General features: G+C 45.8%; 1 protein-coding gene across 2 annotated transcripts in view; it reads left to right on the top strand.

Annotated features, from left to right (window-relative positions):
* Positions 1 to 24,932, top strand: part of Pamr1 (peptidase domain containing associated with muscle regeneration 1) — a 77,543-nt gene that overhangs the window by 31,822 nt on the left and 20,789 nt on the right. For both annotated transcript variants that reach the window (XM_046454853.2, XM_046454847.2), the window contains exons 4-6: positions 11,589 to 11,703; positions 13,242 to 13,459; positions 16,241 to 16,348. In XM_046454853.2, the coding sequence (XP_046310809.1) occupies positions 11,589 to 11,703; positions 13,242 to 13,459; positions 16,241 to 16,348 (441 nt within the window). The remainder of the gene's footprint in view (positions 1 to 11,588; positions 11,704 to 13,241; positions 13,460 to 16,240; positions 16,349 to 24,932) is intronic.

The following is a 24,932-nucleotide window of genomic DNA, read 5'->3' as shown; positions in this document are numbered from 1 at the left end:
GCCTTGCTTATACTAAGTGGCCTTGGCAAGTCATTTAACCTTGCTAATAGCAATGTCCTCCCTAAAAATGGGAATTAATAGGGCTGGTTGAAGGATTCAATGAGACAGATGCATGTGAAACATTAGTTGTCTTCCTAGCAATAGGAAAAACTCCATGAATACAATGTACTTATCATTATTTTCCATATGCTCCTTAGTTATTGAGTTAATAGGAGGTCTAAAATAAAAATACTTTCAAAAGGAGTTTAAGAAAGAGTTATAGTGCATGGCTTTTGATTTTCTGTTGATCTTTGGAGTCTATAAGAACTTCAGGACTTTCCTTGCTTTGGATCCCATAGAAGACTGCTCTTTGTCTTTGTGCATGAATGGGATAGGAGGATGGGAAGGAGCTGAGGTGATCACCGGTGGTCCAATCATACATGGCCTTGTAGGGACAAAAGTTAGGTAAAGAATTTAAATGTTGTTCAGATGCAGTTGGAAGCCTAGGAAGAGGTGTGAAGGAGGCTTGAATTAAGGGCTCTGAAAAAATAAGAGAACAATTAACCACAGGCAGTGAGGGGCGGGGAAAGCTCTGGGCTATGCCTTTGCCCAGGGGCTGGCAGAAGGGACAACACTGCAGACAGAGGGAGCTGCATGGTCAGGGTGTGGAAATGAGTCTTCAGGGAAGTGTGTGACGTCAGGTGTGCCTAGATCTGTGTGGCAGTATGAGGGAGTGGTGGGAAGTGAGACTGGCAAGGTAGGTGAGACCAGATGCAAAGGGCATAGGATGCTGGATTCAGACCTCGGAGCTCATTGTGAGGATGGCGGGTGGTGTGCATTGAATGGTTTGACCTGGAAGTGACATTGGAGCACATGGTGGTTTCATGGGGTGGAGTCAAGAGCATGTCAAAGGTGGTGGTTAGCAGTGCTATTTCAGTAGTTCTGGACATGGGGTGTTGGGGGGGGGCAAGATGTGAGAGAAGCTTAAAGGAAGAAGTAACAGGACTCACTGACACACTGAGAGAGGAGTGGGGCACCTCGATGGGACATGAGTTTCCTAGTCTGAGCAACTCTGTAGAAGTGGGTGCTGTTGAGTGGGTAATAGAGGAGAAGAGGTGTGTGGGGGAGAGAAGGGGAGTCCCACTTGAGATCAGTGGGAATCTGAGCATCTGTAAGAGACCCCACAGGCACTTGGAAACAGGTTTCTGGAGCTTAAGAGAACTGTGGAGGGTGAAGACACACTCATGGGAGTTAGCTGAGATCCCCCAGGGAGCCTGGAGCCTCAGACAGCAGAGAGCCATTGACAGAGGAAAGAGAGACCAACGGAAGGGAAATAAGAAGAGGTGAGAAAGAACAGCCAGAAAGGTGGGAGAAGCAAGAGGGAGCCGTGTTTTGGAAGCTGGGAGAAGAGTTTCCAAATAAGACAGAAGGAGAGCAGGACATGGATAGGAAAGAGGTTTTTGTATTTGACAGCTGGCAGGTGACTGGGGACCTTACCAGGAGCGACTTGGGAATGGGAGGAAATGTAGGCCAGAGGTAGAGACAGCTTTTAAATAAGTTTTACAATCGTTTTTTAAAACTTTTAAAATAAGGGGCTGGGGTCGTGGCTCAGTGGTAGAGCGCTTGCCTAGCATGTGCGAGGCGCTGGGTTCAATTCTCAGCATCACATATAAATAAATGAATAAAATAAAGATCCATATCTTAAAAAAAATTAAAAAGCAACTTTAAAAATAATAAGGTAGAGATGGGAGATAAAAAGCCACAGTCACAGTGCTTATGGAACATTTCCATGAAGCACTGGGATGGTCACCAAGTAATATGATGAACTCTTAAGGAATGTATAATCCATCCATGGAAACCTAAGAAGGTCGACCCCAAGAAGACATCAGTGTGATAAGGTTATGAGGTTCTTACGGGCACTGCATAAGTATGAGAATTCATAGGAAGATGTTATTCATTTCACTATTTGTTGAATGTCTGCCTGGGGCTGGGCATTGTGGTGCCTTCTGTGTTAAAGACAACTGAGCACGTGGGTGACTCATGGCTCAGTCACAGTGAGGATCACATGGCAATACAAGCATTTGACCAGTAGATGGCGCCCAAGCAATCCTTTCAAGCCTCTCTTTAGCCTGAAGAAGGAAGATTTATTTTTGTTTAATTTTTAAAAATATTTTTTAATTGGTGCATTTTAATTATACATAGCAGTGGGATATGTTGTGACATAATCATAAAGGCACACAACATAATTTGGTCAATTCTATTTCCCGGTAACAAGGAGGTGGGCTCCTTGCTGAGGTCTACCTGTAGGGCTCTGACATTTTTTCCCCTGAGTACCATTTAGAGCCTCACTTACTAAGAAGGAGGAGCAACAGACAAGAGCCAGATAGGATCACAGGTTATACTGGAGTTTCAGAGCCTGTGGCATGGAACAGATGCGGTAGTTTGCTCACTGTCTTGACGATGTTTATGACAGTATTAGCCTACCTCCCCGACAGTCTTAACTCATGTTCTGGTAACCCCCGGGGAGCTTGTATTATTCAAGGAAATGGGCAGAGTTCCTGAGGCCAGAGCCCAGCAGAAGACCATTCACATCTTCTCACCCAGCAAAGGTGGGTTGAGTGATCTCAAAACACCCAGGAGCTGGAGATATTTTATTATCACAAGAAAGAACTGTTTTTTCTTTCCTTTCCAAATGTTTTCATTTGAAAAATTTCCTATCTACAGAGAGATTCCAGGAAGGTATACATCCATACACTCTATCTGGATTCATGTATGATTATCATGTTTTCAAGGTATGGTTTTCTTTTTTATTATACCATATTTTTCTACGTTTCATCATGTTATCATGATTTTGTCTTGATGTTCAAATTGTCCCAGATTTGGCCAGTGAAGACCCTCCAAGTCGGCTCAACCACATCATTCTTTGAGCACATCCCTGTTTTCTTGTTCCCTGGAAATGCAAGTTCATCTTTTCCCCTGTTTCCCAGCTTCTGGGAAATTTCCCAGCCATTTCCCCATGAAATCTGGGCTCCTGAGTCTGTGATCCAGATGTGGCTGTTAGAGATACCAGTCTCTGAAGTCAAAACCAAGGCTTCTTCTTAGTGCTTCCTAAGCTGGAAAGTTGAGTTCTTAAGTGAACCCCTCTGCTGACCTCCACTGCTGACCCCTGGAGGGGTGTTTATTTAACTTGGCCTTCAGGCTGAGTTCCTTAGCCACAGAAGAGATGGGCAGGGTGAGGGCCCAGGGCCACCCAGGATGCTGCACTCACAGCTTGCATCCTGTGGTCCCAATCGTTCAGTCCCTGAAGGATGTTGGGGACCTAAGAAGGTTAGGAAAGCAACCCAGATGAGAAGGGATTTAGGGGGAGAGATTACAGGGCCCTTAATACGTTTATCTTCTTAGTCATATTTTGGACAGAGGGAGAGGAGCAAGAGGAATTGGCTGTAAGCCAAACCCCCAAATGTTTGTGTCGTTAGAATATCAGAGAAGATGATTTGTGCCAGCTGCCACCTGGGGAAGGATGAAGAGCCAATTTGAGAAGGGAAGGGAGGGCTAAAGGCTCAGGGAGTGGTGTGTCCCAGACCTAAGGGGCTGTCCTCCAGGGAGACGGTGGAACCACCTGGGTGAAGTCAGGCAGACCGGTTCATGTCACTCCAGCCTTTTGTGACCTGATTTCTAGGAAAAGAATAATACAGAGTTGGGTCCAAATTGAGGATGATAATATGTGGTCATTGGCTGCCTGGGCGTGGAATCATAGGGCCTGCATTTGAATCTCTATGCCTTCTGTGACTTTGGACGAACTTACTAAGTCTTTGTCAGTCTCAATTTCCTCCTTTGAAGGATGGGGATGATCATAGTGGCCCCCACAGAGGGTTTCTGTGAGGTCTAGAAGAAGTGCTGTCTATAAGTCTCCCAGTAGGGGGTCTGGTGTGGAGTGAGACTACCTATTAAATAGGCTGAACGAATGGTGAATTCTATTCTTATTACCAAAACAGAGCTGCTCTTTTGTTGTTGGTGTGTGAGTTTTATCTCAAGGGGTGGGGGATGGAAAAATTAATGTAGGGCTGGACAGGAAGGATAGGAAAAGACAACTACCTAAGGGAGAAAAAATAAATATGAACATGATGAGGTAGTCTTCCCAGGACAAGTATTATATGGTAAGTGATACCTTGTTTTCTGTCTGAGAAACTCTTTGACTCCAGGGAATTAATGTTTGGACCTTTGTAGATTTTATGTTATCAAAGAATTCCTGGGTCAAAACCCAGTTTCTGGGGAGGGTATAGAGGCATGACAGACCCCTCCTGCTCCAATAGTAAGAAATCACTACATAAACCAAAGAAAAACCACAATTTTCTTTAAAACCATCAAATATCTGTGAATATGGAATCAGAAAGAACCTAAAATCCAGGGGTGTGTGTCCTTCCTAGGTGAGTGAGGGAGCAAGATGGTTCCTCCCTGCTTAGTTGCTGCGGTTCAGCAGCAGCAGGACAGGGGAAGGAGGGCACCTCCCAGCAGAGAAGCCAGTGGACTTTCGCTGCCCCTCTGGCCTGGCCTGTTGAACTGAAATCTAGAGGAAACCCACAGCAAAGCCATCCTTTCCACCAAGTACTTTCTGAAATGGGATCTTTCTGAGCAAGCAGAGGTGGGGGCAAGACTAGAAAGCAGGTCTTGGGTTTGGCATAAAGACTATCTTACAGCTTCAAGAACTTGTGGCCCCACAGTTTTGTAATCTCAAAAGCTCGCCATTTCCAAGTCCTGTAGTCCTGGAGTGCAGGAAGTTGCAGAGAGGAGAAGTTGAAAGTCAGAGATGCATTTTTTACTGTGAAAAAGCAAGACAATATAATCCACAGCCCAGAAAACAGTCCAAAGAAATAGACCCTCTGTGACCAAATGCTGGAATTTTCAGACAAAAGCTTTTAGATAACTAAATATACGAAAGAATCTCTAGGAAAAGAGGAATATAATGAATGAAGGCACAATGAATTTCAGGAGAGATTTGGAAAGTATTATAAAGAACCAAATGGAAATCCTAGAACTGATAGATATATGACCTGAGATTTAAAAAAAAATGGAAAGGATTAAGAACCTATTGGTTACCAAAGAAGAAAGGATCAGAAAACTAAAGACAGGGTAATAGAAATCAGCCAAGTTAAAGCCTAGCAAAGAGACTGCAAGTAGTCAGCAGACTAGACATTTTGTACCACCTTTGCCTAGACCCTGTCTTTTGAGCTGGATTAGCAGAGCTGTCTTAGTGTGCATTTGTGTGTGTGTGTGTGTGTGTGTGTATGTGCGAAGACACTTAGGGGAGTAAATACTTTCTGCGGCAGAGTGGTAGACACTATTCTTGGTGGACATTTGTTTCAATTGAATGGATGGATCATTTGACATAGGGAAGAGGGGCTTTAAAAATGGTTCACTTGGTAGCGACCTGAGAGGCTGAGGCAGGAGGACTGCAAATTTAAGGCCAGCCTCTGCCACTTGGTGAGACCCTGTCTCAAAGTAAAATAAAAAAAAAATAATAATAATAAGGGCTGGGGTGTAGCTCAGTGGTAAAGTGCTTCTGGGTTCAGTTAAAAAAAAAGGTTTGATTGCAGGGAGATCTTTATTTGGTACAGTTATTCATTCAATCAACAATTGAAACAACAGCTTAATGCATACATATATTTGAACAAGACAATGTCCCTGATCTCACAAGAACTGTGTCATGGGGGAGGCAAACAATTTAATAATCAGTCACTATAAAGAATCAACTGATTGAGGTTCAGGCCAAGCCTTGAGTGAGCCTTTTACTGTGTCACTCTGGGACCTCTGCTAGTTCCCTGCAAGGAACTGGTAAGAGCTGTCACTTGGCACTCGCTGGGAACTGAGCATGGTTCACGTACCTTCCCTACTGACTCAGTTAACCCTCCCTGCAGCCCCCATCAGAGCCTGTTAACAATGGTGACACTGTGACACTGGGGCTGAGTGACATTCCTGCTGTCACACAGCTTGTAAGCATCAGGGCCGAGGTGTTCATTTAGAGGCTGAGCCCTGGCTCCTCTCTGCCCTCCCAGTGGGACCACCCCTAGGTCACTTGGAGTGCCTGTCTCAGGGCTGGCAGGTCATGGGAGGACGAGCCAAACCATGTGGAAGGGCAGGCTTCCATCCTGCTCCTGGCCCCGTGCAGGGGACAATCCCACGTCATTGTCCGGGCCTTGGCTTCACCAGCACTGTCTGGGCGGTGGGGCCAGATGGGTTTAGGCCTCCAGCCAGAGATGAGGTGTAGCTCTGAAGAGGCCTGGGCAGTGACCATCCCCTTTGATTCCTGTGCCAAAATCGTCTGAGTCTCCGATCAAGACTCAAGAAAAATAACAATATTTGTTGTCCTTTATTGAGCATTCAGTGGGAGGTGCTTTAAATAGAGCATCTTCTTTAATCCTTAAGACAAGCAAATAAGGCCACGTGGCAGAGACCTACTGTTATTCTCATTTCCAAATGAAACACCTTGGCTCAAAAAAAAAAAAAAAAAAAAAAAATCCCAGTGAACTCATCTAGGGTCACACAGCTAGGAAACAACGGCCTGAGGTTTAGCCCCTGTCTGGCTTCATAGACTGAATGTGCTTCCTGAGTCATCTTTGAAAGAGGACAGAAAATGCAAATGGCTCTCCCTTTGAATGGCTTTTTAAAGTCCTTCTTTTCTTTCTAAGAGAGATTCAAGAAAAACAAACCCAAACCACTTCTCAGAAGCATGGGGTGCCTCTCTCCTGCCATCCCCTCCCAACTCCTGATGCTGGAGATAACAAGATTTGTGGGTGAAGGCGGAGGCAGGGGATGGGGGGGGTGGCTTCATTTTTCTTGGGAACCTTCCAGCTCTCTTATTAGTTTAGAAATTAATGAAGATTATGAAGATTTCCTTTCAACTCTGTAGAAGCAGGCTTCATCTAGCTAGCCCTCCTGTTTGGTCCTGTAGCAAAAGAATAGGAGACGAGTCCTGGACTTGAGGACCCCGGGGGATAGTCTGGATTGATGGACAGATCCCCTTGTGCATGCATGTGTGTGCTCGTGGACACACACACACACACACACACACACCCCTTTCCCTGTAGCAAGACTGTTTTGGGGAATCCAAGCACGTCTTCTGGGCCCTTTGCCTGCTCAGGACCACCTGCTTGGTTGGCCAGCAGCATTTCCTTGGCAGGGACATTGGGCTGTGTTCACTGTTCTGCCCTGGACAGAGAGGTGCAGTGAGCCTTCTCTGCACCCAGGCCCGCCAATTCCCCCAGTAGAGGCAGGAGTGGAGGGGAGGGGAGTCTTAAGGAGTTCCTTGATGTGGGGAACAGGGGGCTGCCTCCTCCTCTGTCTTTGGGCCCAATACCCCTTCCTCCAAGCCCATTTCCAAGAAGTGGCCTCTTTGTCCCCGGTTGGTTGGAAGCCGTTCCCCATCTCAGGGCCAACTCTGCCCTCCTCTTCAGACTGAGAAGAAACGATATGATGAAGCACCGAGGTGCAGCCTGTGTTCTAGAATCCCGGCTGCTTCTGAAGGACAACCTCTGTGCTTGCAGGGACAAGTGGTCCAGCCTTTCACTTGGCCGGCTCCCAGGTGGGGCTGGGGGCTCTGAGCCCTCCAGAGACAGCACAGAACCCTGGAACCGAGCCCAATGGACTTGCCAAGGAGACCTGAATGGGATGGCCACCAGCTTCTCTTAGATTTGGGGAGGGACCCAGGGACATGGCTAACTGATTCCAGCTCCCATATGGAGGGAAGAAACCGGAAGCAGACTGGCAGCACTGGCTGCTGGTTCTAACTTGGGGTTCTCAGCAGGAGGTTTGCTTGGGGTGGGGGCTGTAATTTAACACCTTGCCGCCAGGGAAGCTGCCAGTCCTGGAGGGGCGGGGGCTGTGCGGGAGGACTTCTTTTTTCGTCTCTCACACCCTGCGTAGCACTTCCGTAGCCCTGCAGCAGATGGGCAGATGTGGGCGATGAAACGCGTGAGGTGTGCAGGAAGAAGCAGAAGCCGGGAGGGTGAAGATTTCATGTGTCTCTTTTAGAAAGAGGAGGAAAAATCTTCCTGCTTCCCAGTGGAGAGGGAGAGGGCTGGTCAGCAAGTCCCTGAGACAGCTCATTGTACCAGCCAAGACCCAGCATCAGGACCAGACAGAGCAAGGTTCAGCCCCCTGCTCTGCACCCTGTAGCAAAAGCTAACATTTACTGATTTTTCTATAATGGGTTTTTCATGCATATTCTGATTCAAGCCTTGCAAATCATGTGAAAGTAGGTGCCACTTCAATTCACATGTGACTCAGGTGAGATTCTGAGAGGTAGAATAATTTGCCTAAGGCTGCACAGCTAGTGGAGAGAAAGCTGGGCTTCAAACCGAGGGTGGTGTTTTAATAAGCTTTGTTGCTGCTGGGACCAAAAGGAACTGACAAGAACAATTAGAGGAGGAAAGGTTTATTGGGGAACTCATGATTTCAGAGGTCACAGTCCAAAAATGGCTGACTTGATTCCTCGGGACTTGAGATGAAGCTGAATATCATGGCGGAAGATATTGGAAGGTGGAGGAAAGTGGCTTAGGACGTGGCCATCATGAAGCAGAGAGAGAAAGTCTAAGCTCACAAAATATATATCCCAAAGGCATGTCCCCCATGACCACCTCCTCCAACTACACCCTACCACCTATAGTCACAATGCAGTTAATCTCTATCAGGGGATTAATTCATTGATTAGGTTAAGGCTCTCAGAATCCAACATTTCACCACTAAACTTTCTTGCATTGTCTCACACGTGAGCTTTCGGGGGACAGACACCTTATATGTAAACCATAACAGATAGACTCCAAAGATTCTGATCTTCACTTTACAACGAGTGCAGCAATTTATAGAATCTTCTGACTTCTTGGCCATCTGAATTTGGGGAAGTCCCCTAACTTCTCTGTCCTTAGTGTTCTGCACCTGGGAAATGGGGAGACGAATGTTGTTTTCCCAGGTTTCTAAGGAGGATTAAATGAAATGACGTTGGTAAAGATTTTAGCCAGTGAATGGCTTATAATAAGATCATCACTCATTCATTCAATAAATATTTATTGAACACCTGTTATATGCCAGGTACCAGGCTAGGTATACAAGCTAGAACATGTCTCAGCTCTACCAAAGGATGTAAGAAAATAGTCTCAAATAATTTCGGCTAGTGATGTGTGTTGAAAAGAAAACACAAGGGGTCAGGAGGGCGACTGTAGAACCTGGAGGACCTACCTCAGCTGGAAGTGCAAGGAAGGTCTCATTGAAGAAGTGGCAGTGAGTTTAATTCCCAGAGGGAGGGGAGGTGGAAGAGCATGAGTCTTCTAGTTTAAGGGAAGAGCAAGTTCAAGGCCTGAGACTGGGACCAGAAAGAAGGCTGGCGTGATGGGAGCAGAGCAAGTAAGTGGGTAGTAGACAGGACTGAGCCCAGCGTGGGTCTGGGTAGCCCGTGGGGCAGGGCAGTGGATAGTGTGGGAAGTCGTTTGGAGAACTTGGATCAAGAGAGCATGATGCCACCTGATTCATTTAATTATCTTACATGCAGCTTTTGCAGCTATGTAGGGAATAGAATTGGGGGGCAAGGATTGATGCCAGGAGATCAGGATTATAGGGATAGATGGGCAGGCTAGAGCCAGAAGAGAGTAGTAAAACCACACTTCTCTAAATGCACACTTTGGTTTCAGATTTTTTTAAATTATTTTTTTTAATTTTAATTAATTTTTTATTTATATATGACAGGCAGAATGCATTACAATTCTTATTACACATATAGAGCACATTTTTTCCTATCTCTGGTTGTACACCAAGTATGTTCACACCAATTCCTGTCTTCATACATGTACTTTGGATAATAATGTCCATCACATTCCATCATCATTTCTAACCCCATACCCCTTCCCTTCCCTCCCACCCCTCTGTCCAATCTAGGAGTTTGTCTATTGCTCCCATGCTCCCCCTCCCTACCCCACCATGAATTAGCCTCCTTATATCAGAGAAAACATTCAACATTTGGTTTGGGGGGATTGGCTAACTTCACTTAGCATTATCTTCTCCAACTCCATTCATTTACCTGAAAATGCCATGATTTTATTCTCTTTTATTGCTGAGTAAAATTCCATCGTGGATATATGCCACATTTTTTAAATCCATTCATCTATTGAAGGGCATCTAGGTTGGTTCCACAGTTTAGCTATTGTATTATGCAACCTAGTGGAAGTTTTCGCAGAAGTCCCAAGCCTCAGGGCTTCAACTTGCCAAAAGTGGAGTGTGCTCTCTGCCTGACACTGTGGGCATGTTTCTTCTGTCATCTTGTCATGGAGCAATGTCCACTGATATTAACAGTCTTCTTTTTAGCTATGAGATTTTATACCTTTTTGAGGAAGGGTGGGGATATAACTGCACATCTCTATTTTATGATATCGGTCTGGATTTCTATATAGACCCGGGGTAGATAAACTGTTTTTGGTAATTGTCTAGATAAAAAAAAAGAGTATTTTTGTGGGCCTCCTTCCTTTTGACACAAGTACTCAGCTCTGCTGCTGTAAAGCAAAAGCAGCCATAAGCAATACATGAATGAATGGATATTCTATATTCCAATAAAACTTTATTTATAAAACATTATTACAAAAACAGGCAGTAGGCCAGATTTGACCCCTCACAGTTTGCCAACCTCAGGTAAGGAATACAATTTACGTGCATGACCCAAATAATTTTTTCCTATAAAATCACTTGAAGACATTTCCCCCACTCTTTTGTAAAAATAGAGTGCATCATCCATATTTGTGCTTATCTGAATACAGAAAATAATGTTTGAAAATCAATATTTTTCAAATCTTAAGGATTCCTTTGGAGGTAATTCAGAAGACTAGAGGAGGTGAGGGTGGAGGGCCTAGGGACCCCGCTTCTTCTTAAGCCAGGAGCCCTTCTTTGATCCATGTTTTCAATGTTCATTTTTAAAATTGGTGTTCTTCAGAAGAGTTTGAGCAAAAGTACTTGGGAGCGAGAAAAACCAGCCTGAAAACCATCAATCCTGTCCAAGTGGTTGCAGATCATCTCTCCCTCCACACGTCCATTACAGAGGCACTTGTTACATAAGTGGTCATAGGAGAGGTTCACAGAGATTTTCTAACTGGATGGCATGGGGCAAGGGAGAGGAGTAGAGGGAGAGTCTACTTTTTGAAGCGGAGGCAGCTAGGCGGTAGGTCGGGCTAGTCTTGGAGAGGTTGGACCATATAGTGGCTTGGACTTTATATTCAATTAGAGTTGAGTTTCTACTCTGTCACCTACAGACTAGATTAGTGATTGATTTAACTCTCTGATGATCTTCTCCAACTCCATTCATTTACATGCAAATGCCATGATTTTATTCTCTTTCATTGCTGAGTAATAATGATGATAGCACTTCCCTTCCCAAGCTGTTGGGTGGATTAAATGAATTGATTTTATGCAAACGGCCTCATACATGGATAGATGCATAAAAAAATATTGGTTTCCTTCTCCCTTCTCCCTCTTTGTTCTGTTCTAAGGGGTGTGGGATGAGTTTGAAGACTCCTTCTCCCATCTCTTTTGTGTTGACCCCAATCTCCCCATCCCAATCCTTTTTCTCTTCTCAGGATGTGGCCAGGTTCTTCGAGTCCCAAAGGGTCAGATTTTGTTGGAGAGTTACCCCTTAAATGCTCACTGCGAGTGGACCATTCATGCCAAACCCGGGTTTATCATCCAACTGAGGTAAGGGTTGGGGTCAGAATCGAGGAGCATCAAGGAGACCACAGTGGCATGGACCAAGCTCACCATTAACACTTTACTCTTCACCCCTGAAAAATACCTCCCTCTTTTCTTCCAGGGCAGCAGAGTGGCTACATCAGCCCTAAGATTTCCACTGAGTTTTTCCCTTTCCTAGCTGTGGTGAGGCCAGAGCTGATTGAGATTCCTGATCCTGTAGGGTACAACTTTCAACAAACATTTTCTGGGGGGATGAATATACCCTGAGGTTCCCAGAGGCCAGCTCTGCCCTCCAGGAGGAGCAACATGGTACCCTGAATTGGAAGGATCCAGTAAAACCTTCTCCATCCTTATCAAAGCAGGCCTTGGTAGCTGGTGTCCCACACCGTGAGGACCTGGGGTTGGAAGTGAGGCTGATTAATTGGGCTTTCTCAGGGGAGGGCTGGTTCTAGGAGAAACTTAGGGGGTCACAGTCTTCTGCTTAATGGGCTCAGGACTGGGTCTCCAGGATGCTAAGGCAGGTGTTAAATGCTGCATATTAACATTTCAGCAGCTGAGGGACCAAGATAGATGTTCTCTCAGAGACTCCAAAAAGCTTCTCTCAGATCCAGGAGAAGATCCAAAAAGAAATAGCCCCCAAAATAAAATGGTGAAGGATTAAGAAGCACATTACCAGCCCAGGAAAGAGGCCTGATTTGTTTCCATATTTAAAGTTGGGCCTTCTGGTCCCAAGTAATGATAGTCATGAAAACACTTGGAAGCATATACACAATATTTAGCTTAAAAGCTCATCAGTCATTCCCTTTCTGTCACCTGCCAGGCTACCACAAAATCTATTTTCTTGCCTGTAAAATGATCTCAAGGCCACCCATGTCCCTCTGTCCCCAGAGCCCCCCTTCTACTCAGACCATGTGTCTCACTGGGATTCTGTCCAGGCTCCTGACTGGGGTTCCTGCTTCTGCTTCTGCCTGCTCTACCTTCTCCTCCTCTCAGAGTGGCTAGAGTGGTCATTTAAGGTCCTACATCCCAACAGCACCTTCATGTTGAAACCTTCTAGCGGCTTCCTGTTGAGCTTGGAATCAAATCTGAACCCCTCACCAGGCAGCACGCTACTGTCCCCTTCACTCAAGGATGTCCCCTGGCGGTATCCTGGATTCTCCTTCAGTCCCTCGTGCCAAGTGCACTCACAGATTCCCCTGCTGGGCCACTCTTAGGCAGGACATTTACAGGTCTAGCTTCATCACATTGCTTCATCTCTACTAGGGTCTACTAAGTCCCTTGGAAAGGTTTTCCTTGACCACAGTGTCAGAGACGAGACTCTCACTTCATGCTCTTATCTGGTTCATTGTATTCATGGCTCTTAGCATTCACTGGATTTGCCTTTTTTGTTTGTTTGTTTGTTTGTTTTTTCTCCTCTCTCATTGCTTATTGTCTGTCTTCCAAAGCAGAGATCCATCTCCATAAAGGCAGGTCTTGAAGAGGCCCCAGGATCTTAGCACTGCCCAGGGCACACCTGTTTCTTCTGTCACCCTCTCCACCCACAGGTTTGTCATGTTGAGCCTGGAGTTTGACTACATGTGCCAGTACGACTATGTCGAGGTCCGTGATGGAGACAGCCGCGACAGCCCCATCATCAAGCGTTTCTGTGGCAACGAGCGGCCGGCTCCCATCAGGAGCATGGGCTCCTCGCTCCATATCCTCTTCCATTCGGATGGCTCCAAGAATTTCGATGGCTTCCATGCCATCTTCGAGGAGATCACAGGTAAAGACCACAGAGACAACTGTAGCGTTTTATGGTTTGCTCCAGTAAAATCTGCTCTGGGTAAGTCCTTTCTCCCTGCACAGACTTATTAAAACCTAGCATGTTGCATTCTTGGAAGCAACCTACACACTGAGAAAAAAAAGGGAGAGAGAGAAATGGCAAGGCGTATTTCAGAACCAGAACTAGAAATTTTTATCTTCTTCATATAAATAAGGTGGGTAGAGCACAGAGAGGCTGTATAATATGTCCAGGTCACACAGCTATAATGGTGCAATCAGCAATTTGTACGCAAGCAGTTTGCGTACGCTAGAGCTTACATGGGGGGCCACTATGGTAAAGAGTATTGTCCTTGGATCCTTGGCAGATCCAGTTGTGTGACTTTGGGAAAATTCTTCTCTCTCTTTCTGGGCCTCTGTTTCCTAATTATTGTTAAGGAGATGATAATAGATGCTGGTCCTTAAAAAGACTCTAGAATAGAGGAAGTGGTTTGCACAGGGTAATGCACAGTAAGCACTCAGTAGCTGCCAACCCAAGTGTACCCTTGGCCTCCATTAGCCATCTGTAAAATAGATCTCGAGAGCCTTAAACTACATTGGCAAATGTCATGCACTTGATGAGGAACTCAAGCCTGACTTTAAATCCTGCTCTCTTTGGCGTATTTGGAAGTAGGATTTGGCCAAGATGCAGTACTCAGTCCTAAGGAATCAGCCTGGTTCTCATTGTTCTGAGGTCGGATTGCAGCAGGTTTCACAAAATAAGCTCAGGTTCAAAGGTCAAGTTTTTAAAAATACTGAATAATAATAAAAACAAACTAGCAATGGCCTTCTCCTCATCATGGCTCCCTTAGGAGGAAGGTCTGATGTGAGTCTTAGGAAAGCGGGGGTGGGGTGGGGTGGGGTAGTGGGGGGGGTGGAAGGGGGTGGGGTGGGGTGGGGTAGTGGGGGGTGGAGGGGGGTGGGGTGGGGTGGGGTGGGGGGTGGGGTGGAGGGTGGAGGGGGGTGGGGTGGGGTGGGGTAGTGGGGGGGGTGGAAGGGGGTGGGGTGGGGTGGGGTAGTGGGGGGTGGAGGGGGTGGGGTGGGGGGTGGAGGGGGGTGGGGTGGGGTGGGGTAGTGGGGGGTGGAGGGGGGTGGGGTGGGGTGGGGTGGGGTGGGGGGGTGGGGGGTAGTGGTAGTGGTGGTAGAGTCAGGGTTTCTGCAGTCCCCTCCATTCATCTGCTTGTCCCTTAGCAGGATGCCCACAGCAGCTCTCAGCAGTTGTCCCTGTCTCCAGTCCATGCTGGGCCCCATGGGGCTGTGCAGGGCCTGGGAGTTCCAGATGCTTTGCTGCCGTGGGTGGTCAGTCCTTGTCCCTGAGGACACCCTGCTGGTCCCCTGTGGGGTGGTCTGTCAGGCAGAACCAGCTGTCAGGGAGGCTGGTTGGGGACAGTGGTGGCTCACCGACCTGTGTGCCTGTGATGGAGGGAGGGTCTCCCTCTTATGAAATGGGCTCCTCGACTCCCCGCTCCCCTGAGAATCTAGGAAACACTAGCCTGCCCTGGCAAAGAGCCAGCACCATTTCTGCTCCTCACACACCCCATTCGTCAGTTTCTATCCATTATTGCCTCTGGCTAGGGTCACCTGTCTCAAACCTGCATATCACAACCCATGCTTCAGAATCCCTATCACCTTGTCCATCCTTGGCTAAACCCTTTCTCTTGCTCCAGTGAGCTGTGACTTTGCCCTTTTGTGACCGCTCTGTAGCACTTTCTCTTCTTTTTTGATAATACACTAACTGCACCGTGCTTTGGGTTACAGTTGTATATTTTTCTCTACATCACCTTGACCTGGTAAATAGAATCTCCTATTTCTCTTTGTGTCTCTCCGGTACCTTTCACAGAGCAAGTTCTCAGTACAGATTTGTTCCGCTGAATCAAGGGATGCATTTCTTCCACGAACGTAGGAATGGTGATGTCTGTTTGTAGAAAATATGGTCCTTAAGATGCTCTGTAAAGAGCAGGTTATGAGGTCAGAGAAGCTTGGGGAAGACTGAATGTTATGTGCATTCTCAGAACTTCATAATGCATAGGGCGTTAAACTGAGAGGTTCTACAGCAAAGCAGTTTGGTTAATTACCGTTAATGCCAGGAGCAGTTCCCCAGTACATCTGAGGCCAGAACCCTTATTGAGTTGAACTTATATCAACATCACAAGGACTAATGGCTACAGAACATATGTTTGGAGATTCTCAAGTACACCTTTAGTGGTGTCATAAAGATTATCTTCCAGTGACTCTCTTTTTTTTTTTTAAGGGTGATCTAAAGCTACCCAAGGATGCTTACCCATCCAAGGATGCAAGCATGATTCTGCTTTCATCTATTTAATGCTCCAGTTTATTTTTTTGGTACCAGGTATTGAACCCAAGAGTGCTTGACCACTGAGCCCCATCCCCAGCCCCTTTTGTATTTTATCTTGAGACAGGGTCTTGCTAAGTTGCTGAGGCTGGCTTTGAACTTGGGGATCCTCCTGCCTCAGCCTCCTTAGTCACTGGGCTTGCACCACAGAACCCAGTGCTCCTGTTTATTTTTTGGCTTATGTACCTCAGACTAGCATTGCCTTCTGGGGGCCTCAGAAAGATCGAATAATAGCAGCAACCTCCGACATGTAACGAGTACCTGCCTGTTTTAGGGTAACATGAATTCCGTAAAAGGAATAGAAAACCACCAAGAAGTCAAGAAGCCTCCAGGCCTGGAGAGGAGGCACTTAGGGAGGCACAGTGGCACTTAGGGAGGCCTTTTCTCTTCCAGCCTGCTCCTCGTCCCCTTGTTTCCATGACGGCACCTGCCTCCCTGACAAAGCTGGATCTTATAAGTGTGCCTGCCTGGCAGGCTATACCGGGCAGCGCTGTGAAAACCGTGAGTATGCCCCCTGGGTGGAGCCGAGGAGCCTCGCGGGCGGGCCTGGGAGGGCTTTGGGGCTCTCGGGGTTGCTGTTTCTGGGTGTCTAGGACTCTCTGTCCAAGATGGCGCAGGGTGTGGATACAACTGAGTGGTTTCAGAAGGGCAGGGCTGCTGGAACTACCAACGTTTGCCCCTTGACATTTCTAGCCCAAACCTATTTCAAATACCCCTCAAAAAAGACACAGCAGTCTCACATAATATTCAGAGCTCGAGAACACCGAGGAAACAGTCAGCTGTAGAAAGCCACCGTTGTCAGCTCTCCTGCGGTTCAGAGTTTGAGCTTCCTGTCCATCCTAAGGTCTGAAGTTTGGAGTTGTCCTCCAGGGCACCGATGTGGTGTGGGATAGTCTGAAACCCTACATGGAACATGGTCAATATGTAAGGTGACCACAAGCCCCAGTTTTCTGGGGACAGTCTCAGTGTTTGCATTTTGTCTAAATATAATAACATCCTCACTCACACTCAAAGCTTCCTGAATTGGGCGACAAATAACATGGGTATCCTATAAGGATGAGATGAGGTTTGTTGAGGCACAAGCTAACGTTTTCTGAAGGACTGCTGTGCATTGGGAGTGTGAAGATGCAGGGAAAGAGGACGCCTTGTCTTTCTCTGAAGCAGCTTCCCCCGAGTTGGTGAGACCCATTTCATCCTCCTTTAGTAGTTCTTGGGCAGGCCTGGAATGAAACGGGGTGCAGGGGGTGGGACATAAGAGAGGAGGATCCAGCTGGTCATCTCCAGGACAGCTCTCCTTGTTCTCAACCATTCAAGCCCTGGCCCAACCTTCTGCCTGAGCCAAACTCATTCCATCCCCTTCTCCTTCCCCTTCCCCTCCCTTCCCTTTTGTTTTAGGATCAAACCTGGGGTCTCCTGCATGCTAAGGATGCAATTTACCACTGAGCTATACTCCCAGTCCCTGAGTCATGTCATGACTGTAACGTTGAACTACTCAAGTTCTCTAGTCTTATAGCTGTGCAATCATAACCCTCAGTCATCCAAACAGCAGAAACCAACTCAAGCAAATAATTCACTCCAAAAACAGGAAAGCAGCATGTGATTTTCCTCCACTATTAGACCCAAGAAGAGAGAAGAGAGACTTGAATGTGCTGCGTGTGAACAAGCCTCTGACAGATCTAATCCTTGTCCTTAGGAAGCGTTATGCTGACGGCTGCACATGGTGGCACCATGAACGTCCAGCCCCTCTGTGTGGTGCCAAGGACTGTGACATTGGCAAAGAGGAATTTTAACCCAGTAACCAGAAATAATTGGTCGGGGTATCTGATAACTAAAACCATGTGTCTGTCCTGTGTGCTAATAGAAGTTTGAGACCCAAAATCGGTGTCATGCACTGAAACCATCACCCTGGGATGAGAGGTGAAGAACAAGAAAAGTCAAAATTTGGGGAAGAGCTGAAGGAGTACAGTTTGTACCCTGGGCAGGGTTCCTCCAAGCAGATCCTGAGACGGGAATGAGTGTACAAGTGAGGCTTCAAGGTCAAGCTCCCTAGAGAAGCTCATAAGGGAGGGGGACAAGGAATCAGGAAGGGAATGAAGCTAAGTAAGTGTGAGGTTTCAGGTGAAATCCCATCCCCAGTGTTGAGTGGTAGTGAGATCTGGAATATAAAGGAAGTGCAGGCTAGGGGACTGGGCTGTCCTATCCATAAGACAGTGAGTCATTGGCTAAATTCCACGTGGAACTAGGGGACATGAACTGGGCATGCTGGCTTTCTGTGCAGGTGGATAATGTGGTTCTCATCCCTGTGGGCAGTTCTCTGAAAGTAGCAGGTGCAGACAATATTGCAGAATGGGGAGGGGTCCCTGACTATGCCACTGAGTTCTGCTGAAAGCATCCCTTGCTCTGGAGTGGCACGGCTGGTTTGAGTGGGACTCTGGGAGAGGCTTAGAAAATGATGCTCTGTGGTCCCCGCCTCATTTGAGTCTGCTGTGTTGTGTACAGGCAAATCAAGGAACCATGGCTTTCTCTTTGCATCAAGAAATTGTATGTGGTGTGATTCTTCTCACGGCAGTTCTGGACCTTGACCCTGTAGATTCAAAGGGACATGGTGGCAGCTATAGTAGCTTAAAGGGAATGTTTAATGAACTCAAGGACTGACTGTACAATATGAGGGCTTTGATAAACACGTAAAATTGCAAAGAAGTGAAACATCACCAAATAAGACCAGATGCCTTTAAGAAGCTGTTTTAAATCAGGAGAGGAAAATAATCCTTCCCAAAGTTATGACTAAAATGTGCATGGATAGCGTGTGAATCAAATATGGATTTCTCAGCATGATTATTCCACCAAGAAAAAATAAACATCATGAAAAATGAATGTAAAATAAGGCATTTTTGTACTGATTTGTAACTTGATTCATACAGTATCTGAAATCACTTTAAAACACCAGCATAGATGGGCAAGAGAATTCTCCCCTGCCAGTTTATATATATATAGTTCGAAAACCATAATTCCTCAGTACCGTGCAGTTACAGCTGGGTGAAGATATTCGCGGTGGAAATCTGATATGTCATTTGCTAGCATCCTTATGGGGGTCTGAATGTTTATTATTTTCTATAAGATGCAGGTTTATTTTTTTCCTGTTAGGAAGTTTGGCATGAGTTCTAATGCATTCCGTGGGGGAAATATCACAAAAATTAGCTGTGGCAGTTTACCTTATGATTTTTGAACAGATCTTCGTCATTTTTTTTTTTCAGAGCAATCTGTCAGTTAGAAAAGCAGAAAAGAGAAAAAAATATTAATTCCGTTTTCCTCATGAGGATATCAATGTACTGGAACAATCTCTCTAGAAGGAATTCTTTCAAAATGAAGAAGAAACCCAAGCACTCGCAGCTTCCCCCAAACTCTCAAATGCCCAAATTGAAATGGGCAATTATTTTTAAAAATTAGTTTTAAGAGCACCGAGCTCAGGATGCACAAGATTTCTGTCTTTGATTTATGTGATATCAAATTTGATTATAAAAGGAAACCACTTCTAGATGCTGCACTCAAGTCTTTGTGGAAAATTAGATGCTCCTTTTTGCATATGAAAGATTCAAAGCAGAGGATGAAAAATGCCATTCCTCATCAGATCCAAAGCCAGAAGTGAGAACTGCACATTTCCCATGTAGCTCACCATGTCTCATGGTGGCTCTTGCAGCGTGGCTTGGTAGGACTCCGGGTGATTGAGTGGTGAGCTCTGGTGACCACTGTGTCCCGTGATCAAGTCCTTTCAAAGGTCTTTCCTTCCTGATATGGCTCATCAGTCTCTCTATTCTCAGGAAAGTCCTTGATACAAGCTAACTTTATACATGTGCATGTCCCTAAGTAGGGTCCAATAGAAATAGATTTTCTACTTCCTTGCAGAAGAAACCAAAAATCAAATAATACAGAGGTGTGTGAAATAAAAAGAGAATACTATTTTCCCTGACCAGTCCTGGTTTCCAGGGGAACCACTGGTAGAAAACTGTGGACTTCTTTCTATGTTGCTCCAACCTAAGTCGATTTCATATATCCTTATTTTAAGCCAGTGGCTTTGAGCTGGGGGTAATTTTGCCTTTCCTCTCCACCCCTGGGTGGCACTTGGCAATGCCTTAATCAATGCTGGTGGTTATAACTGTGGGTGAATGGGGCAATTCTGGCCTCTAATACATGGAGACCAGGATGTTGCTAAACATCCTACAAGGGGCAGGACAGCCCCACCACAGTTATCTAGCCCAGAGCCAGTGGTGCCAAGGTCAAGAGTTTTACCAAAGTGGATTCAAGTATACATACAATCATTCAACTCATTTTCAATACCCATGTCATGGATATTTTTTCCAGATGGGTCCATGAAATGACTCCTGAGTATTTCATTGTATGCATGAATGCGCTATCATATATTCATCACATCCTCAAGATGGATTTGATATTGTTTAAAATATTTTTTGCTATTATGATGAGAACTGCAGTGGATATCCTATCATATTATTTTGTTCATATGTAGACATATTTTTGTAAGATAAATTTCTAGATGTTGAACTGTTGGTTCAAAGGGTACATGTATTTATTTAATTATTTGTTCTTTTTAGATATACTTGACAATAGAATGTATTTTGACATATTATACATACATGAAGTACAATTTTCCATTCTTGTGGTTGTACATAATATGGAGTTACACTGGTCATGTGTTCGAATATGAACATGGGAAAGTTATGTCTGATTCGTTTTACTTTCTTTCCAATTCTCATTTCCTCTTCCTTCCTCCATTCCCCTTTGTCTAATCCTATAAACTTCTATTCTCCCCTTCCACCCGCCTTATTATGTTTTAGCATCTGCCTATCAGAGTAAACATTTTGGACTTTGGTTTTGGGGGTTTGGCCTATTTCACTTAGCATGATAGTTTTCAGTTCCATCCATTTACCGCAAATGCCATAATTTCATTCTTCTTTATGGTTGAATAATATTTCATTGTGTACATAAACCACACTTTCTTTATCCATTCATCTGGTGAAGGGCACCTAGGTTGGTTCCGTAGCTTGGCTATTGTGAATTGAGCTGCTATAAACATTGATGTGGCTGCATCATTATAGTATGCTTCCTTTAAGTCCTTTAGGTATATGCCGAGGAGTGGTATAACTGGGTCGAATGGTGGTTCCATTCCAGGCTTTCTGAGAATCTCCATACTGCTTTCCAGAGTGGTTTTTACCAATTTGCAGTCCCATCAGCAATGTATGAGTGGGGGTACATGTATTTAAAGATTTGAGAATGATTGCCAAGAAGGTCATGTAAAGGCTTTACTGATCTACGAGATGAGCCATTCATTATAAGCACCAGACCTAGAAATAAGAATTGGGATCTGCATTTCAGAAACAAAGGTCTACTCTTGTCAAAATGGAAATGGGTGTGTTTTCAGGAGGTTCCACTGGTCTGAGGAGAGAGAGTTCTTGTTCAGACTTTGGGAAGTGGTGGATTAAAGGAGAAACAATCAGCAAGGTTTGGCCTCGTCCCAGTGGTCAAGAGGGTGTGAAAGGCCTGGGACACTCATCAAGGGCTACTACACCCCCACCCCCCAACTTCAGCTTCCCTAAAATGTTTTCCAAGGAGGTAAAACTTTCCTCTGCTCTTGAGTGACCTCCCCAGAACCCTGACAAGGGGAGTGGCCCTTCCTCAGCCTTGAGGCCAGACTCACCCCCTGCCAATACCCTCAGTGACCTCCAGCCTCCCTGGGCCACCATGTAAGAAACTGAGACCCCTTCTTTCCTCTGAAGTTTCCTGTTTCTTTGTATGGAACACAACGACAAAATAAGTCCTCAAGAAAATGGTCAGAGTCTTGTTTTGAAAAAGTGGAGAGCAAGGGATTCATCGCCTGCTCCAGTTTCCATGTTGTCTTTGTTCCTCTGGCCCAGTTGACGAGGCCAGGCTTTCCCCTGTGCATCCTAATGAAGGACGATGAAACGGGCTAAATCTTGGGGGCACAATGCTCACACTGCAGGCTCTGACGCGCCTTTGAACAAAACAAACCAGGCTCCACCAATTAAGGGAAAATGGTGAATCTGGATTCATTTGGGTTTTGGAGACCCAAAAGGTTTCCCACTGGCCTGTCCCAAGGACTGAGAAGAAAGGAGCCCAGGATGAGAGGCACACTGTCTCCTTGTGCTTCAAAGAGGTGCCCCGCATTTCTCATCGGAATAAGTGTTTAGGAACTTTGAGATTTTCATGGAAACATTAATGCTGATGCAAGTGAGATTGTTTGGAGACCCCTAGTGGGTAGCAATCATCTCTCCCACGACTGACAGGTAAAGAAGGTACTGTGTGCTCACTGGATTAATGCAGACGGTTCTGACATTTTTCCAATAAGGTATTGAAAAACTGCCTTTGTCTCAGGTCCAAAGACCTCTCTTAGCCTCAGTATCTGGAAGACAGGTGCATCTCTGACTTCTGCAAGATGGTGCTTGGAATGTGTAGTCAGAAAGATCTTGGATTGACACCGAATCTGAAATTGACCAGCCAGATGGTCTTAAACAAGTCATTTAACTTCCATGAGCCTCAATTTCCCCCATTTACAAAGTTTAGCAAAATAATACCAAATACCTATTAGGGTGTTTGTGGGACCCACAAAAGGCAGAGTTGAGGAATAAGAGCTGTGAATCTTATGACTGCTTCTGGCCCTGTCTTAAAGTTGTTTGAAAGTCTGGCAGAAAGCAGAGGATTCTCCAGATAAGGCATTATGGCAACAACACTAGTTTCTACAAGATGATGATTATGACTTTTTCAGGGTTCCATGGTTTAAGAAAATTCCCTTAAGACTTTCTGAGTTTCCTCTTGAGTTGACATTCACGGGTCATTGCTGGACCCTAAATATTGCTACCACTGCATCAGCCCACAGGCAAGAAAGACCTGGTTTTAAAAGGACAAGTAGATGTTGCTGGTGTTATTGTCATAAGAAATCCTGGGTCCCAGGGGAAGATATGCCCATTGAGTGTGATGACTGGGGAGCCTTTGCCACCAGGACAGCCTGGAGAGGGGGTTTTCAGACATGATAAATGCAATAATGTCATGAAGGAACTGGATTTGGATACTCCGGGCAAGGTCACCCAAAGCATTGTGTTATCTGACCAGCCTCTGTTCTCTCATGGGGTTTTGGTAGTCACTCATTTAACACACGGTGGGATGTGTGCCTGTCCCTGGTGGTTATTTTGGAGACCTGGGTTTTAGAGCATCAGTTTTGTATCTTGTTAGAGGGATGGGAAAGAAAAAGGAAATGAATAACCTGACATAAGAGGGTATAAGAGATGAGTGTAATTCCATGGAGAAGAGTCTCAGGGATCCATAGTTATTATTCACAAGCACTTAATGATCCAAAGCCTTCAGACTGGAGGAGCCCCAGGAAGACTATTAGCTGATAGACTGCTGACTTCATACACAGTACCTGGGGCTCCCACCCACTCATTCTTCCTGACAAGGCAATGAACCTCTGAACTCCTCTTGGTATATTCAGAGGGACACCATCCATTTGGATTTAGATCCAAAACACAAGAACTGTTACTGAACACAGTAGACGCTGCCCTTTAACAATTGTCAAGGTGTGTGTGTGTGTGTGTGTGTGTGTGTGTGTAGCTCAGAGGGAAAGTTTTCTTTTTTTTTGGATCAATGCTTGTTCCTAAGTCTACACAGACCAAGTGACATCTAAGTTATGAACTCTCCTGGGCTGCAGAGACTCTGTGGCCTCTTAACCAAAGCATTGCTGTTGCATGCAGGGTAAGGTGCTTGGGGTTGTCTTGTCAAGGGTGCATTTGGCTATCACTGTAGCATAGCAGCATTTCTCCCAAATAACAAGAAGGCAGGAGAGGCCATGTAAACTGTTCTCTAGCCTGCATGCCTCTCAGAGCATGGGAGGGAGCCCCCTGGAGCATGGAAGGGCCAGAGCCTCCATAATTCTACTCAGTTTTGTGTTCATCAGCTGCTCCTGGTCAAGGCCCTCTTGGCTTTGCTTTAGCAGATGAGGTCACTGAGGCAGAGCTTAATGGAGGAGGCCGATTTTATTTGGGTCCCAGGCTAAGAGGTAATCCATTAGAGCTGGGAGGGGCTGTGTGCCCACCGCAGGCTGGGAAGAGGGCACAAGTTATAGATGAAGGATGAGAGCATTGCAGAATTAACTTCTGATGGAAACAAATATCCTGCTTTAATTATTTTTTTGCCACTGGGACTATAAGACCCAGCCAGCTCAATTGTAGAAGAGAAGAAGTTTATTTGGGGGCTCACAATTTCAGAAGTCTCAGTCCATAGACAGCTAGCTCCATTTCTACAGGCTTGAGGTGAGGCGGAACAACATGGAGGAAGAGTGTGGTGGAAGGAAGCAGCTCACATGATGACCAGAAAGGGGAGGGGGGGGGGGAGAGAGAGAGAGAGAGAGAGAGAGAGAGATCGCCATTTGCCAATACAAATATATACCCCAAAGCCAAGTCCCAAATACCCCACCTCCTCCAGCCACACCCCACCTGCCTTCAGTCACTGCTCAGTTAATCCCATCAGGTGATTAATTCATGGATTGGGTTATGACTCTCACAACCCAATCATCTTTCCTTTGAACCTTCTTTAATTTCTCTCACACATGAGCTTTTGGGGGACACCTCACATCCAAACCATAACACATCCCAGTCATCATTGGCCCTAAGATGAACCCCAGCCCTTTGACAGAGGCTAGGGATCCCCCAGTTTTCCTTAAAGGCTCCTGCCTCCTGGATCCTTCACTACTTCTCTCTCCCTTGCTCCCGAAGGCGAAAGCTTCCTCTTCTTTAAGAACAGGACGTTCTTGCTGGTATCCACATACAAAGAACAGCAATAGTCATTTTTCTCTCCATTCCTAATATAGACCAGGCTCCGTCCGTGCTTCATGGGACATTGCCCCCTTAGTTTGTCAACTTCCTGCATGGTAGGTACTTCTGTCATCTCCACTGTACAGATGCATCCAGCCAAACACTTCTGAGTGTCCATGAAGTGTACCAGGTACTGGGGAAACATGGCAGAGCTGCATGGCCTATATTTTCTCTGCCTTTGGGCAAAG

This window comes from Marmota monax, unplaced genomic scaffold, assembly GCF_021218885.2.
Source record: "Marmota monax isolate L192 unplaced genomic scaffold, Marmota_monax_Labrador192_F-V1.1 WCK01_AAM20220418_F8-fsc00047, whole genome shotgun sequence".
NCBI lineage: Eukaryota > Metazoa > Chordata > Mammalia > Rodentia > Sciuridae > Marmota > Marmota monax.
The sequence above is the reverse complement of the archived record's forward strand: the minus strand, read 5'-3'. Positions and strand labels throughout refer to the sequence as shown.